The sequence below is a fragment of the Lontra canadensis genome, unplaced genomic scaffold (assembly GCF_010015895.1).
Source record: "Lontra canadensis isolate GAN:19392208 unplaced genomic scaffold, GSC_riverotter_1.0 scaffold106, whole genome shotgun sequence".
NCBI lineage: Eukaryota > Metazoa > Chordata > Mammalia > Carnivora > Mustelidae > Lontra > Lontra canadensis.
The window spans coordinates 4,955,509-4,974,114 of NW_022631100.1; the positions used below are offsets into that span (position 1 = coordinate 4,955,509).

Sequence of the window (18,606 nt, forward strand, 5' to 3'; positions counted from 1 at the left end):
CTTAAATGTGTCTTCACAACTGTCAGTCACATTGAAAAAGTCTGGCAAACTTTAGAGAAACTTTCCTTATTTGAGACTCAAATTAAAATGCTCAATGGGCTAAGATGTTACATTATAACTTCTAGATACCATAAATATTTTCCTCACACTTCAAAAAATTCTTGTCCTGGCTAAATAGGTCTTGAGACTTTCATTAGCAAACAAATTCAACTAGATGATTTCATTGCTACTACCAATTCAGATACTGAATTTGTCTTTTGTAATCGAGATTACTTTTGTCACTTAACTAAATGATTATCTGTGGTAATGGCAAGGGAGGGGTGGATTATAGAAGAACATACATTATAAACCATTATTTTGCAAAAGATAATTATCCCAAAATGTTATAAGAAATCAAAAACCTATTACTATTAATAAAGTTCTGAAATATACTGACAATACACAAATTTAAATACCAGGAAGTAAGTCTAAAATAATTAAAAGTGATTGTTAAAAACCCCTTCTATCTACAGAAGTAATACAAGTACTAAAAACTAGAGTACAGCTTGGAGATGGAGAAAGCTGGAAAGAACAATGCTCCTAAGACAACAAGAAAAAAAAGCTGAACAACTGCTAATTAATGACATTTCTTGGACCTGTTAAAGAACTGTTTAGGGAAAAAAATCTAAAAACCAGAAGAAACTGGTACCTGCAGGAAAGAGAATGCTATAGAATTTGCTTACCTGAACCAGAAACAGCTGGATAAACCAGCAGGAATTTTAAGTTCCTGTTTAACAAAATACCACAAGGTGCCTAGCATGAAGTGTGAGGCCCCTGCGACTACAAACATTGGGGGTGGGAGAGTAGCATGCTTTTCCAGACTTTTCTTCCATGATCCCCACCTGGGAAGAATGGAGAGAATCTTCAGAAAATGTCTCATGTGGTATTGGCTGGAGGAAAGGAACAGCAACCATTTCCTAAAACCATGCAGAGGCACACCTACTATGTCCCTATACAGAACAAAAGGAGTAGTCTGTAGAGGAAAGGGGGGGAGGGGCTTATAGTCTGAGGAGAAACTGCAGTTGAGGGAGAACAGGAAATAAAATGTTTTACTTTTGGGAGAAGGGCAGGAACATATGCTAGGTCCAGCATTTCATCTGGAAGATGGGCAGAAATGTGAACTCCACACCCCCAAGACCTAGGTTCACAGGACCAGACTTGGAATGAGGATTATTCAAAACTTAAAAGAACATCCCTCCTCTCATAACCACCCCCAACACATAAACAAGGAATACAGCAAAGATTGCTACAAGAGACAGATTTGTTCTGGGAAGCAGTGCAAAGGGCAGTCCGAAAACCGAGCAGAGAACACACTGAGAAAACTCTTCTGGCGAAGCAGCCAAGACTCTAAACACCAAGTATTACTAGAATATGGTCCAATGAGGGTAATCATAGCAAGAACAAACTTTGAAACAACTTAAATCATGACTACGTTAACACAACTCCCACAATGAAAGTGTGGCAGAACAAAAAGCATACACAGCATACCCAAAAGTATTCACAGCATAAAAAACATTTCCTTCAGTATCTACTGTCCCATACAGTATGTACGGCTTTTAACCAAAAATCACAAGGCATTCAGGGAAAAACAATCTGAGGAGACAATCATTAAACTAGACTCAGGCATGACACAGAAGTTGGGACTATCTGTAAATCAAACCAGTCAATACTTACATTAAAAGTAAATAATTTAAACACCCAACCAAAAAGTAGAGATTGTAAGACTGAATAACTGAAGAACATTTATATGCCGTCTACACTTACCTTCGGACATACATAAACAAACTGAAAGGCACTAAGATGACATACCAAAGAAGCTGTAACTCAAAGAAAACTAGAATTGCTGTATTAATATCAGACAAAACAGACCTTATGACCCAGAATATGACAACAGACAAAAAGGAAAATTTCATAATGATGAGTTTATACACATCACAGAGCTGTAATAATTATAGAAAGAACACAACACAAAACTATATAAATCAAAACCTGACAGAATTGAAAAGAGAAAGAAAACTGAACAATTTATACCTGGAGATTTCAAAATTCCCACTCTTTATAGCTGACAGAACAACCAGAGAGAAAATTAGCAAGATTATACAAAAATTGCAAAACAATGTCAATTAAGTTGGCCTAATTAACATTTATAGAACAGTCTACCTAACAAAAGCAGAATACAGATTCTTCTCAAATGCACGTGAAACATATATGAAACCATGAAACTAATTTTAAACCCCAAAAGTAGAAGCCATTTATTCCTTAGACCACAACAAAATTAAACTAGAAACCAAATCTGGATATTAAACAACACATTCCAAATAACTCAAAGGCCAAACAGAAAATATCAAGGGAAATTTTAAAATATTGTGATCTGGACGAAAATTAATAATTAAAGGAGCAGTTTAAGTATTAAGTACATGTTCCTTTTGGATGTATTTTTTCAGAAGTGGTAGAAACAGGTGGTAAATAGGCAGAGGAAAGCATTAAAAAAAAAAAAACATTGTCATAGACCCTTCATCCATTAACATTTTATTTCAAATGCTAGGCTAGTGACCATTAAAACTTCCTTCTGAAGAGCTGCTGTTGATTTTTCACAACAAAGCTAGAGTGAATAGCAATTACCTATTACTTTTTTTTACTGACATGTTGATGCTCCAGAATATTTCAAAAACACTTTCAAAGGGAGAAAGAATGGAAGAGGAATAAAGTTAAGTGGTAAGACATTATGTGCTTTGGCAATGGTGAGTACTATTACTTTTAATGAATGGATTTGTATGGTTCTTGAAAAACTTATAAATGTGTACATATATGTATGTATATGCATGCATGTTTGGAGAAAAAAACATTTCTACTTCCCTAAAAATTTGAGTTTAAATGTCAGTTATTTTACAAAGTATAATGACTGCTCAAGATAAAACTTGAACATAAAATATATATATTTTGAACAAAGATAAAGTGGGTAAAAAGAACTAGCAGGACAGATTAATACAACTCTTACTTCCAGGACTTCAAATCTAAAGTATAATCAATTCACTCAATTAAATTTGCCATCCATAATATTTAAAAAGAAAACAAACATAAAACTTTCCCCTGTAATTCCCTGTCAGGTGGAATAATCTATTCAAAACATATCTTTGACAAGAAAAATCTAGGGGTCTCAAGTCAGAACTGAAATATACTCACACAAATGAGAAAAATTCATCTTAATATCATCTGGGATACTATACTTGAATCACTTTAGAATATATGAAGAAAACACTAGATACCAAAATAATATTATGCTGGTTCTTAACTTAGAGTCTACACAATAAACACGACTTTCAAATTTTAAAAGGGTAAAGATCTAAAGAAAAAAAAATTTTTTTAAGATGTTATTTATTTATATGAGAGAGAGAGAGAGAGAGCACTAGAGGGGAGAAGGTCAGAAGGAGAGGCAGACTTCCTTGTGAGCAGGGAGCCTGATGCAGGACTGGATTCTGGGGCTCTGGGATCATAACCTCAGCCAAAGGCAGTTAGTTACTTAGCCAACTGAGCCACCCAGATGTCCCTAAAATTTTTACATATAGCCTTCACTATGAGATAAAAAATTATGTAAACAAAATTGATCCAGTAATTCCACTACTGTTTACCCAAAGAAAACAAAAACATTAATTCAGAAAGATGCGTACACTGTTGTGTTTTTACTGCAGCATTCTTTATAATAGTCAAGGTATGAAAGGAACCCAAGTATCCATCAATAGATGAATGGGTAAAGAAGATGTAGTAAATTAACAAACAGTAAAATGAAATTATATTTTTCTACCATTTTGAGAAGGATGGAAACTAAACCTTGCACACTAAAAAGTCAACAAAAAGAATCTTATTGAAAGTTAACACGTGTAACTACTCATACAAAATGAATAGCTACTCTATTTTCTAAACAACTAAGTTTCCCAATTAAGAATTTTCTCTTTTTGGGGTGCCTGGGTGGCTCGGTGGGTTAAAGCCTCTTCCTTCAGCTCAGGTCATGCATGATCCCAGGGTCCTGGGATCGTGCCCCGCATCAGGCTCTCTGCTTAGCAGGAAGCCTGCTTCCTCCTCCCTCTCTGCCTGCTTGTGATCTCTATCAAATAAATAAATAAAATCTTAAAAAAAAAAAAAAAAAAAGAATTTTCTCTTTTCAGGATTAATACATCAAAACACCCAGATGATGATGATGCAGAACAATTGGTAAGATAATTATTTACACTACAGTAAATTTTTTCATTTATAAAAACAGAAATATAGAAAATTATAATTTATAAGAAAATTTATAATCAAATAGTTCAACATCCTTTTTTGTTATTTTTTACCCATATAACATGAAAATTCTATTTCACGTTCCTTTTTTATAGTCCCTATAAATGCTTTCAGGACCTACCACCAGGCATACTGATTACCAACAAACTGTTAGAAAGAGTAAACACATTATGGATGCAGTCTTTTTATTTCAAATTAGGAATATTTTACTCTAAACAATTCTTCCTATAAAGCTCATGTTAAAAGTAAAACATGGGAAAAAAAGTAAAACATGTTTTATATTTATTCAAAGTCTTATTAATAACTCTTGGCATACACCATAAAACATACCTTTACTAAGCTGGCCGACATACATAAGCCCAATTGAAACTTCTTTTAATAAACAGATTTAATTCCTAGATGGGAAAAAGGTGGGTCTTTTTGTTTTGTTTGTTATCTGGTTTAATAATGTTGTTTTATTTATTTATTTGATCATTATATTAGTCACCACAGTACATCATTAGTTTTTGATGTAGTGTTCCATGATTCACTGTTTGCATTTAATACCCATTGCTCCATGCAATATGTGTCCTCCTTAATACCCATCACTGGGCTAACCCATCCCCCCACTCCCTTCCCCCTGAAACCTTCAGTTTGTTTCCTGGAGTCCATAGTCTCTTATGGTTCTCATGGTTCTTCTCTTACCCCTTGATTGGGAAAAAGGTGTTTTTGTAATCTTATTGAGCTGTTTTTCCTCTTTACTTGTGAGATTATATGCAGATTATTAGCAATTTAATGGAGTTATTTTTTCTTTTTTCATGTATATTTTGTTAAAATAGAAAATGAGGATTTTTTTTTTTTAAGATTTTATTTATTTGACAGAGACACAGGGAGAGAGGGAACACAAGCAGGGGGAGTAGGAGAGGGAGAAGCAGGCTTCCTGCTGAGCAGGGAGCCCAATGGAGGGGCTCAAACCCAGGACCCTGAGATCATGAACTGAGTGGCAGACAGACACTTAAATGACTAAGCCACCCAGGTGCCCAAAAATGATATTTTTAAAAAGAATTTTTAAACTGAAGTATAGTTAACATAGTGTTCTATTAGTTTCAAATGTATAATATAATGACTCAACAATTCTACACATCACTTAGTGCTCATCACATAGTCTTAATCCTCTTTATCTATTTCACCTATCTCCCTACCCACCTCACCTGTGACAACTACCAGTTTGTTCTCTGTATTTAAGAGTCTGTTTTTCTGCCAAACTATGGAAAGAGCCTAGATATCATCAACAGTTGATATGAATGGATAAAGAAGATGTGGTATATGTAAACAAGGGAATCATTTTTTGATGCAGCCATCAAAAAACTCTGCAAAGATGTGGATGGAACTAGAGGGTATTATGCTAAGCAAAATAAGTCAATCAGAGAAAACAGAGGAAGGGAGGGAAAAATGAAACAAGATGAAACTAGAGAGGGAAACAAACCATGTGAGACTCTCAATCTCAGGAAACAAACTGAGGGTTGCTGGAGGGGCTGATGGACACTGGGGAGGATATGTGCTATGGTGAGCGCTGTGAATTGTGTAAGATTGATGCATCACAGACCTATACCCCTGAAACAAATAATACATTATATGTTTAAAAAAAAAAAAAAGTCTGTTTTTCTGTTTCTCTTTTGTTCTTTGCTTGTTTTGTTTCTTTAATTCCACAAGTGGAATCATGGTATTTGTCTTTTTGACTTATTCCACCTAGCATTATACCATCTGTGTTGCTGCAAATGGCAAGATCTCATTCTCTTTTATGGCTGAGTAGTATTTCATTGTGTGTGTATGTATGTGTGTGTATACACACAACACATCTTCTTTACCCACTCATCTATTGATGGATTCTTGGGTTCCTTCCATATCTTGGCTATTATAAAGAATGCCGCAGTAGAAACACAGCAGTGTACGCATCTTTCTGAATTAGTGTTTTTGTTTTCTTTGGGTAAACATTAGTGGAATTACTGGATCACATGGTAGCTCTATTTTCAATTTTTTGAGAAACTTCCATACTGTTTTCCACAGTGGCTGCACCAATTTACATTCCAATTAATAATATACCAAGGTTCCTTTTCCTCCACAAACAAGTTATCTTTTTGATTCTAGCCATTCTGACAGGTGAAAAGTGATATATCACTGTGGTTGTGATTTGCATTTCAATGATGATAAGTGATGATGAGAATGTCTTCATGCGTCTATTGGCCATCTCTGTATCTTCTTTGGAAAAATGTCTATTCAGGTCCCTTGTCTTTTAAAATCAGATTATTTACTGGGGTGCCTGGGTGGCTCAGTGGGTTAAAGCCTCTGCCTTCAGCTCGGGTCATGATCCCAGGGTCCTGGGATCAAGCCCCGCATCGAGCTCTCTGCTCAGCAGGGAACCTGCTTCCTCATCTCTCTCTGCCTGCCTCTCTGCCTACTTGTGATCTCTGTCTGTCAAATAAATAAATAAAATCTTAAAAAATAAAATAAAATCAGATTATTTATTTTTGGGGTGTTGAGTTGTAGAAGTTTTTTATATATTCTGGCTATTAACAGATAAATCATTTGCAAATACTTTCTCCCATTCAGTAGGTTGCCCGAATGGGAGGAAGGAAACTAATGGTTTCCTTCACTGTGCAGAAACTTTTTAGTCTGATGCAGTCCCAATAGTTTATTTTGGCTTATGTTTCCCTTGCCATAGAAAAATGTTTCTATGGCTAATGTAAAGAAATTATTCTCCGTTTTCTTCTAGGATTTTTATGGCTTCAGGTCTCACATGTAGGTGTTTAATCCATTTTGAGTTTATTTTTGTGTATGGGATAAGAAAGTGGTCAGTTAGTTTCATTCTTTTGCATGCAGCTGTCCAGTTTTCCCAATGCCATTTGTTGAGGAGACCATCTTTTTCCCATTGTATATTTTTGCCTCCTTTGCCATAGATTAATTGGCCATATAATCGTGGGTTTACTTCTTGGCCCTCTATTCTGTTTATTGATCTACGTGTCTACTTTCATGCCAGTTCCACACTGTTTTGATCACTACATTTTTAAAAAAAAATTTTATTTATTTATTTGACAGACAGAGATCACAAGTAGGCAGAGAGGCAGGCAGAGACGAGGGGGGGTGGCGGTGCGGGGTGGGGAAGCAGGCTCCCGCTGAGCAGAGGGCCGGATGGGAGTCTCAATCCCAGGACCCCGGGATCATGACCTGAGCCAAAGGCAGAGGCTTTAACCCACTGAGCCACCCGGTGCCCCTGATTACTACATTTTTATATTTTATCTTGAAATCTGGAATTGTAATGCCTCCAGCTTTGTTCATCCTCCTTAAGACTGCTTTGGCTTCAGTCTTTTGTGGTTCCATACAAATTTTAGCATTATTTGTTCCAGTTCTGTGAAAATTTTTTCTTAACTATGCATTAACACGTTAACGTAGAATCCTTCATACAGTTGGTCTATTCTTTATATGACAGATGTACTTTGTGTAAATGTCATATCATGTCAATTAAAATGCTTATTAACAGCCAAAAATCTCATTTGAGTTTTACGACAGCCCTGTGAAGCAGTAATCTTGTGTCACTTCCTTTCTTAAAAGATGAGAAGGTAAACAGAGGCAAAATGATTTGGTTAAGGTTTCTCACTCTCTTAAAATAAATAGGTAACATGACTCTGGACTGGAAGAAGCAGAGGAAAAAAATGAAGGGATTAAAATAAAGAACTTCTGTTCACTTAATTCCGTGATTTTTTTTTTTTTTTTAATCTGCCAGACTAGGGTGCCTTGGTGGCTCAGTCAGCTAAGTATCTGCCTTCAGCTCAGGTCATAATCTCAGGGTCCTGGGATTGAGTCCTGCATCAGGCTCTTTGCTTAGCTTGGAGTCTGCTTCTCCCTTTGCCCCTCCCCCCCAACTCTTACTCCCACTCCCTCTCTCTCTCCTCTCTCTCCTTCCCTCTCACAAAAATAAATAAATAAATAAATCTTTAAATCTGTCAAGCTACATAAGAATTAATATTCTTATAATAAAGACAAAGTGAGAGCAGAAAATTGACATTTATAATTTTTAGTAATTGGTACTGCTAGTATAATTTAATTCATCGTCCTATCAAGTCAACTTGCCAGACATTTTGTACCACTAATTTTTAATCATTAATATTTTGATCCCCTTTAGAAAACTAATAAAAAGCAATAAACTCTTTAATAAAATAAGCACATGGACATGACAAACTTTTTCATCTGCTTTTAGTGGGTCAAAGAACATCCTAAAAAACCTTGTGGGGTAGATTCCAGGAATTCCACATTAAGAACTTTGTTGTAGACAAATCAAAGAGCCCCAAAGGACGACTAAGAGTAAACAACTATGGTAATTGCTAATCTAACCAAGACCATATTTGATTTAACAAGGAGCTTTAAAAAAAAAAAAGGATTCAGTCCTGGAAAACTAGATAATCACACCAACTAAGTACTAGTCTGAAGTTAGAGTTACCATCCATCCTATTTCTGTTAGTATTTCGATGTTAACAGAGATAACTAATGCAAATATCCAAGACTACAGTTATATAGTTAGAAAAATGAGAATGCTACCATACAGATGGTTTCATTTTACACACAGGTTAGGTTGCAACAATCAAAAGTTCAGAGCAATATCAGAAAGGGAAAAAAGCATTTGCCTATTATTTTTCCCATCTCATAGTATATTCATTAGAGGAACATGAGAGCAGCTGTTATTAAGATGCAATATAAATTCAAATACAATAACTTTCTATTAACCTGTGACAATAAGAGTCTATCTGAACACTTACAATGTGAAGTTGCCAAAATTAATGCAAAACATAATGTAGTAATTATAGTATCAGAAACATTATATTAAGAGTGAATTAGTAAAGACTATGGGAACAAAGAGGTGTCCGGGTGGCTCAGGTGGTTGGGTGTCCAACCCTTGGTTTTAGCTTGGGTCGTGATGTCATGGGATTGAGACCTGGGTGGGGTTCTGCACTCAGTGGAGTCTGCTTGACATTCTCTCCCTCTGGCCTTCCCAATCTTGTGTGCATGCTCTCTCTCTCTCTCTCTCTCTCTCTCAAAATCAATAAGTAAATCTTAAAAAAAGAAAAAAAATATGGGAACAAAAAAAGGTCAAATTTTAGGGAGATTTTTAATAAGTGAATTATTTTTCTTGCCACTGTTATATGTAAAATATTCATATTTTAGATGTACAGTCCTTGAGGGGCACCTGGGTGGCTCAGTCGGTTAAGCATCCAACTTTTGATTTCAGTTCAGGTCATGATCTCAGGGTTGTGAGATTGAGCCCCGTGTCGGGCTCCATGCTGGGTGTGGAGTCTCTTCAGAGATTTCTCGCTCTCTTCTCCCTCTGTTCCTTCCCCCACTTTCTCCCTCTTTTCTCTCTCTTTCAAATAAATAAATAAATAAAATCTTTAAAAAAGTGTAGTCCTTGAAACGTGTTACAATTTGTTCAATAAGGATTTCTAAAAATAGCTTAAGAAAATTCCATTTTTCTTAGAAAACTGCCCTTACAAAACTCGTTTCTCCATGTTCTCAACATCAAGGAAGTTTCTCTTCTCAGATAAAGTTATGTGTAACTGACAAAAGGGTTCTTTCCTTACAGCTAATGCACATCCTAGAATTAGAGGCAGTTATTCCATTTTAAGTGAGTTCAGAAGCTGAATCAAGAGAGAAATAATGCAAACCAGGCAGTTTCTCAAACAATGTTTTCATGAATTTGTATATATGGGATAAAACAAGGTTTTAGCTTACTAGAGGACCTACTTGTAAACAATATGGTCTTACTATAAGCATATAAGTGGTTTTACATATATGGCCAACTGGACAATAGAAATCTGATATACTGCTCCTTCAAATTAAAGAAGGAAATGAAACTCAGATGTTAGGTGACTTACCTAAATCAACAAAGCTAATTAACTGCTATAAGCCTAGAGTCTTCATCCTTCTAATAAAACAATGGATACTGCAAATTTAACTTCAAATATATTTCCCAAATTCTTGGACAAAAGTAAAACCCTATTCCCACTTCCTTTGTCTTGCCTATAACATCTTTTTGGTTGTTGCTGTTAATTAAACTAAAACCACAAATCAAAAGTTGGAGTCAATCACTTTTCTTAAAATCCTTTATATAGTTGCACAGATAAGGTTCAAAGTTCTTAACACAGTCCAGAATTATCCTTTTAAAAAAATTACTCTTCTTAATCTACCACTTTCCATTTCATCTCCCACTAGTCCTGTTATATCCGAGCAGGCTCCAAACATTCTTCTTTCATATTCTTAAGCTTTTGCAATATGCTGTTCCTTTTACCTAGAAATATATCTGAAATAGATCTGTAGAACTTCCACAAAATACTGAACAAGATAGGAGGACAGGATAGATGCTCAAATGTTAATTCTCCAACTTTTACACATTAATTTGTTACTAGTAGTAGCTACCATTTACTGAAAACTTATCATGCATAAGTGTTTCATATGCATAATGTCATTTGCTTCCTAACAACACTTTGTGGTATTAAGTATTCGTATTAATCCACTTCAAAAATGGGGAAGTGGACTCAGAAAGGATAAGGAATCTTCCAAAAGATGTCACAGCAAAAGAATCAATGTTTATGCCTAGAAATCAGATTTTAAAGAGTGTGCTACATGAAAATATACACACCTTATCTCCCTCTTCTCACCTCACTGCCTCTTACCTTCACCTCCCATCCCTGACAATCAGTGCAGGAACGGTAAAGAGAAACTATAGTTTCCAAAACTGGTCTGGTTTTGGAAATCAAAACAATAACAGATATCAAAAGCTAAAAAATATGAATCCTTTGATCCAGTTTTTCCCCAGCTTACAAGATTCTATATTATAAATATAATATTACAAGACAAAAGGGTTAAAACAATAGGCCCCAAAACACTGAGAACTTAGAACTACAAAAAACTCAGAGGCAGCCTAAATGTTTAATAATAACAAACTAATTCATAATAAATATAAATGCATGATGTAAGGAGAGGAAATGCTTAGCTGTAGTCAGCATAAAAAACTAAATACAAAGTATACCGAAAACGCAAAACTAATTAAGAAATGCAGGCCAAAGACTGGAAAGACAGACATCAGAACATTAACTGCATTTTTGTTTAGGTGCTACTATTACAGGGCAAATTTTCCCTATTCTCTGTTTTCTAAAAGCTCTTTATTGGTGGAGAAAAATAGAACATTCTAAAGCAGAGATGATGAAGGGATTAAAAAAAAAGTCACTGATCTCTTGAATAGGATAGAACTGGATTCATAGGGTCCAAATGCTGAAGATAAGTTTCTGCTTGGTCAGGCATTGCTTTATGTATGACAACAGGCTGAGAAGGAAGCTTGTGGTTATTCTGACTTGTTTTGAGTCTTTTGATATATAACCTGTATGTTTTAGCAAGCATCAGAGAAAGTGCATAATAATTCAAATGCAAATGTTCATGCAAAGAATCAAAACCTCATGATTAATTTAAAAAGTAACTGCCACTTATCTATCACAAAGTAAGAAAGATGGCATCTAAACTGGGTGAAAGAATCTCTTCTAAGGGTTTATTCAAACCTATTCAGAGCCAAGAGTTTCATTCTTAATAACTCGGGTTGATGCAAATCTTTATACCTAAAAGACCTAAGACATATACAAGCTTAAAAGTAACTTATGTTTTTGATAAATGTCAGTCAATAGAAAAAATATACCTTCGAACAATTTACTAATATTACCAAAAAAACAAAACCCTTTCACTCTATTGGTTATATCAAGTGGAGGGGTTTAAAGCTAATATGAGATTTAAACAAAACAAAAAAAGCAAAAGCCAAAACCCCCCAAAAAACCCAAGTTACTACCCTTGAGAAGTTCTTTTTTTTCTCCATATCCCTAAAATGATAACTTGGAAAGCAGAGAATAAAAAGGGAAAGGGAAAATAAGTAAAAGCAATGTCGCTAATGTGTAGAAAACAAGCTCAACTCTGGTCAAAATTAAGTGGTTTTCTTCATTCTATTCATTACAGAAAAAATGAAACCTATTTTTAAACATGGTGAGTGGACTGTGATGGACAGTGTAAAACCTACAGGGTAACCAGGCTTTCTCTTACCAATAAAGACTAGCAAGATCCCTATAAGGGATCCTGGAATTTGATTTGCCATCAATAATTCATCCTTTCCATTAGTACAGGAAAACACAATTGTCAGATCTTAAAAATCCAGAGAAATGTAAAAAGCTTAGAATTAAAGTCTTAAACCTTTACAAAACAGAAAACTTTAAGAAAATGGAAATACTCCTCATAAACACAGACTCCTATTTAATTTTGAAGCAGTAAGGCTAACCTTATTAACTGGGAGAGGCATAAACCCTCCTTTTAAATATAAATATCCACAGTAAGTGTCTACAACAATTATCCATTCTTATTAGTTGACATTTTGGATTTATCAGAACCACTATAGACTTCCATTAGTACAAATAGCAAGGATTATCAGATGAATTATAGATCTGGTTGGTTAGTGAAAAACAGTAAGAGCACATAAGTATGATTTGTGAAAACTAAATTATTTTTGGCTGCTAAAAATAAGAATTATATATATTGAGCTACATATTTCAAAAGTATTTAGATAGTCTGGCATGAAATAAAATATCTCACTTCTTATTTATCAGGTGAGAACACTACATGAGGATCCGTAAGAATTATACAATAATTCTTAGCAATATTTTTAAAATAAAAAGATAAACTCTTGGGTCTCCTAAAATAAAGTCATGTTTGGAATGTTGTGAGAAATAAGACAAACAAACAAACAAAAAAAAAGAACCAAAAAAAAAAAAAAAAAACCACTAAAAACAAAGGCAATTACTACTGTTTTTGCTTTCCCAACCTCTGGAAAGCAACTCACAAAGATACACTTGGTGTGTCACAAAACCATCAGACATAACTGGATACTTAGAATTTAAAACAGTAAATTAACAAAAAGGAACTGAATCTTCAAGTCAGATTTACTTTCTGTATAATCTACCCCTAAACTTCCTACTTCCCTCAAAGTCAAAGAACCTGAAGACAAACATAAGCAATATCAACTATTTAATTCTCAACAATGTATAAACACTTTGGTCATTTAAACCAAAGGATTTGGATTTATTTTCTGCTTTTATCTTTACCTTTTGATTGGCTATCACAGTTCAAATAAAGAATCTATATTTTCATCCAAATCTTCTTATCTAGAGTAAAAAAAGACTAACAAAAACAGGCCCCAAATTAAATAGCTTCTTTACAGCAATTATAATAGATTGACTTTTCTTTAATCTACATAATCAAATTATTTCTATGTTCAGCACTAACAACTTATCTACCATCCTAGAAATATCAACGCCAATTTTTATAGCTTTACTTGGAAAAATGCTGCATAAAATGGGATTTAAGAAATGATAGAGTAAGAGATCTGAAAGGCTGTAAGGATCACATCAACAGAGAGACATCATGAGAACAACAGGGATTAACGTGAGACTAGTGAAGTAAAATATAAACATATATTTCTTTCCCCCAGATAGGATGCAAGTTTGAATCAGCAGGAAACACTTTTTCCTTAAAACAGTTGCTGTCCTTGGTTAATTCTGATTTAAGTATAATTACTAACTATATTTTTATTCAATTAGAAAATAATTTTTCATACATATACTTTATATAAAACCAACTCAAGTGGTATTCATTAAAAACTTTTAAATCAAGGAAATGATATTCAATATTCACTCTCTAGCCTTCTACTACTTCTAATAGAAATTTGGTAGGAACCGTCAAAAGATAAACATTTAGAAACCAAAGTTAAATCCTTTCCCATCTCAAAATATTTTAAGTGTGGTGGGGTAATAATGAAATTATTCACTATCTCAAATTAATATATTTCTTTTTTCTCTTATGCAAGGTAAAGTAAAAATTTTAAAAAAACAAGCAGCTTAAAAATTTCTGTCAATTCTATGCTTGAAAATTGGCATACTTCAGAAGGACAAACACTATTTCAAAAAAAAATGTTTAATGAGAAAAATTATGAGAACCATTCTAATATAGGTCAAATTCCATTACACCACATATAAAAATGACAATAATGATATATTTAAAATGTTGAGTGGCAGACTCACTAAATCTTATTTTGTTGATTTCATTACAATCGTCACCATAATATATCTAAAGCAACAAATGTTTTCACAGAGGCTGTCCATACAGTAGTGGACATTAAGGTCAAGGAATATTTACACTTAATATAATTAACTTAGAAAAGAAATAAATTACAGCTTTGCTTCAGTTTTCCACCACCTTCTTGTCTCCTCTCTTTTCTATTTCCCCACCCCACTCTAGCCTGGATGCTAAGGGAAGAGTGGGGCACTTAGAAGATGGGAGCCACAGTCTTCCTGGAAGTCAGGGTCCATGCTCAGAATCTTCGTTTCCTTCCACGCCCAAGACAAGAGTTCATTCAGATTGGCCCTCTTCCAGTCAGGAAAATTTTCTAAAGTGTTATAAACCATCCAGCTAGAGGAAAGAAGAAAGGAAAGGAAAGATAAAAGGAAAAAGAGAAATAGAAATGAAGAAAGGAGAGAAGAAAGAAAAAGAAGCTCCTATGTTGTCTTCTCCGTGTTCACTGAAGAATTCAGGATCAGAAACAGCTTAGTAGTGTGGGAAGTTAATATAAATTAAAGATAATTTTTTTTTTAATTAAAGAAAGGAAAAAGACTACATCTTATTGTTTTTATTTATGTCTCTTCCTAAGGGGGTAAGAGAGTACCAAAATCTAAGGGATACTAGATATTCATAATTACAATCACTACCTCATTAGCAGATGCGGGAGAACCATTTATGCCTCTTGGTTACTATTTCTAACAAATCTCTTTCCAGTGGTAACATAATCATCCATTTCCAAGCTTAATTATTCATATAATTTTCCAAGGAGGCCTGGGGGACTTTTTAATACAAGTTTCCATCTCTCCCCCCCCTAAATAGGGCTTCATGGATCTAACAATAAATGTTTTGTTCATATATATTTTTTAAAGATCCCAAGATGATTCTGATAATCAGTCAGTTTTGAAAGTCACTGGTATGAATAAATTTTCCTCTAGATGCATTTTGTACTTTAATGAAAGCAGACAGGCTTTTTAACATGTGCTTTAGCTTCCCTGGTTGTGGGCAATCAGCTGCTTTATACGCAGTGTTTACTGAGTCAGAGAGGAATGCCTATCTCTTAGATAAAAACATATAAATTGGAAAAATAATTAAGTCTTCTTGAGAGAAGACTGAATTGTAAAATACAAGCAACGTTAAAAGGAAAGGAAGAACAGGCTATCAATCTAACAAAAATATTAAGCTAATAATAAATGCCAACTTCCCTATAGCTGCATTAACTTTAAAATTTTCATTGTTTTTGAAAACAAGCAAAAGGTTATCCCAAGGGGCACACTGGCAATTATAAAATGATTATATAGGTACCTATGAATGTTGATGTCAGAAAAACTAGTTTCTTAAACTATGTAATCTTGATATTACCACTGAGTTTCAAGTGAGTCTATTAGATGTTAGAAGTATTTTCTAGCTCTATCCCAACATTTTAGTTTTAAAATTAGTATTTAATTAATTATGGAACAAACAAGATAAAGGAGAAGCCTAAAAGACTATATCATTTATTATAAAAATTGTATACTAATTACACATTAGGTGCAAACAATTTGTTTTGTGCCAAAGGGTATTTTAAAAATGAATGACACTAATAGCAAACATTTATATAGCTCTTACTATATGCCAAAAACTATTCTAAACTCTTTATGTACCTTATTTTAACTTTATAATAACCCTAAGAGGTAAATTACCGTTGTCATCAGCATGTTATAGATGGGGAGGGGGCACCTGGCTGTCTTGGTTGATAGAGCATGGGTGGTAAATTCATGCCTTATGCTGGAAATGGAGCCTACTTAATAAAAAATTTTTTAAAAATATAGATGAGGAAACTGAGCCACTGTACAGTTAAGGAAATTGTACAAGGTCACAGAATTACTATGTGGAAGATCTGATCAACCTAGATCTGGTTTCATAGTCGTGCTCTTAATATAGTAGGATGCCTTTTTTTCAAGGAGTTTGCAGGTTAGCAGGGGATAAGAGACATGAACACAAATAATAGTAAAAGGCAGTATATTAATTCATTCAGCAAATATATTTAATGGATAGGAATCATGAGAGATTTAGGTAAAGAAAAGAAGAAGATCATAAAGTTTTAGTTAAAACACTTAAAAGTGTTTCATTATATAAAGTTAGAAATTTATTAAATTAATTCATTAGAAATAGGAATATAAAAATGTATTTTATTATATGACTGAAAAAGATGCTCTCACTCAACATGGTTATAACTTTGTACAGTATGGGTGATAATACAGTTGACAGATTCCCAAGCCAAGTTTTGTTGAACTTGGTTTCAAGGGATGGAAATTAAGAAAATCCTTGTCCTGACAACCTTCATTCTAGAATTACAGAAACTTTCAATATGATTCTTGGTGTTTCAGGCCACAAGAAAAAATAGCCATCCTTAATAACTAATGCTTTTTTTTTTGAGAATATACATTTCTTTTAAATCATTTTTGAAGAGCTAAGGAAGTGTTAAGTGTCCTTTATAAGTACTGCCTTTTCCCATTAGATATCCATTTAGAATTGGTGACCCAAGATTAGATAAGTATGTATGACGTGCTACAGAACTGCTAAAACAATGATGGGGATAACCTACAGTCTCAATGGAAGTTACAATGGACTCATGATCTGCTTCCAACAAAAATATGGTATCTTTTTAAATAGATATGATCACTTAAGAACAGAAATAGGCATTTGTATTCTTGAGTCAATTTATATTTCATTCCATCAGTTTTAAGTCATGCCAACAGAAGGATCCACAGATAGAGAACATACATTTTCTCCTCTACCTGACTCCAGTCTCTGAATAAAGCAGGATTAAAAAAAGAAAAAGATATAACAGAAATAAAAAATAAATAACCAGTAGTGTCCCAAATTTACCTTCACTTCAGAGCATTACTTTCAAGGAGGATGTAGGGTGTGGGAGACAGTGGAATAGATTTGAATTACAAACACCAAATTGACTGTGTTTATAAAACAATATCTCAAAAAAAAAAATTGCATGGTATTTCCCTTTCAAGCAAAAATTTCTTTAAAAAAACATTCTCAGTATATAAGCATACAATTTGTAAAGAAAAAAAAGTCAAAAGTCATCATTTTAGAAAATTGCTTAGAGAAACAATAAAAAATGATTACATATTTACTGACAAAATATTTTCAACTTGGCAGAAGTACTGGTATTACATCCCATGTTCGATGTAACTGAACCCCCTGGATATTCTTGTTTCTTGGTGCAAGAGCAAATGTAAATAAACTTTTCTGGAAGACAAACTAATTTTAATCAAAAGTCTTAAAAGTATTCGTTTTTTTAAAATGGATAAACATTGAAGGTTCTCTTCTAAAGAATTAATTAGAGATTTAAAGATGACAAAAATATTCAAGAAGTAGTATTCAAAGTATTCAAGTTATATAACAGTAAAAAGGAAACATAACATCCTCAACAAAACACTGATATGCCAGTATGGTAAATTCTTAGAATAGAATAATACGTAGCCACTGAAAATACTCTTTTCAAGAGTTAATGATAAAGGCAAAAGGTGGGGGTGCCTGGATGGCTCAGTCGTTAAGCATCTGCCTTCAGCTCAGGTCATGATCCCGGGGTTCTGGGATGGAGCCCCACATGAGGCTCCTTGCTCAGTGGGGAGCCTGCTTCTCCCTCTCCCACTCCCCCTGCTTGTATTCATTCCTTCTCTCGTGGAATCTCTGTCAAACAAATAAAATCTCTTAAAAAAAAAAAGGCAAAAGGTAAAGAATACATGAAAAAAATTAAAAAGTAAATGATAATATGTAAAATACTCAATTTTATTAAAAAAAAAAAAAACAGAACCCATGAATGGAAAATAACATGAAGATTAATTACATTAAAATGTTACTACTGGTTATTTCTGGAAAAAGTGATAAGACATTTTTTCTATTTTTTTATAAATTCTTTAAAATATACATGTATTCATTTCTAATTGTTTCTTTGAGTAACGAACTATAATAACAGTCATTTAGTAAAAAAGCCTAAGAGATAATTTCCAAGATTATGATATTACACTGCATCAAAGTGTTTGCCAAGGACATTCACACTGATTGCCACACCCTCTTAAAATTGTAAAAATTTTCCTCTGAATCAACTATAAATTA

The 18,606-nt window shown here is 33.8% G+C and overlaps 1 protein-coding gene across 4 annotated transcripts in view; it reads right to left on the reverse strand.

Annotated features, from left to right (window-relative positions):
* The window catches only part of COP1 (COP1 E3 ubiquitin ligase), a 201,039-nt gene that overhangs the window by 28,623 nt on the left and 153,810 nt on the right, over positions 1 to 18,606 (reverse strand). The window contains exon 16 of one of the 4 annotated variants that reach the window (XM_032838824.1): positions 14,506 to 14,841. The exons of the other annotated variants lie outside the window; for them this stretch is intronic. Within the exon in view, the coding sequence (XP_032694715.1) occupies positions 14,827 to 14,841 (15 nt within the window). The 3' untranslated portion in view covers positions 14,506 to 14,826. Of the gene's footprint in view, positions 1 to 14,505; positions 14,842 to 18,606 lie in introns of those variants that run through there. 4 annotated transcript variants of the gene reach the window in all.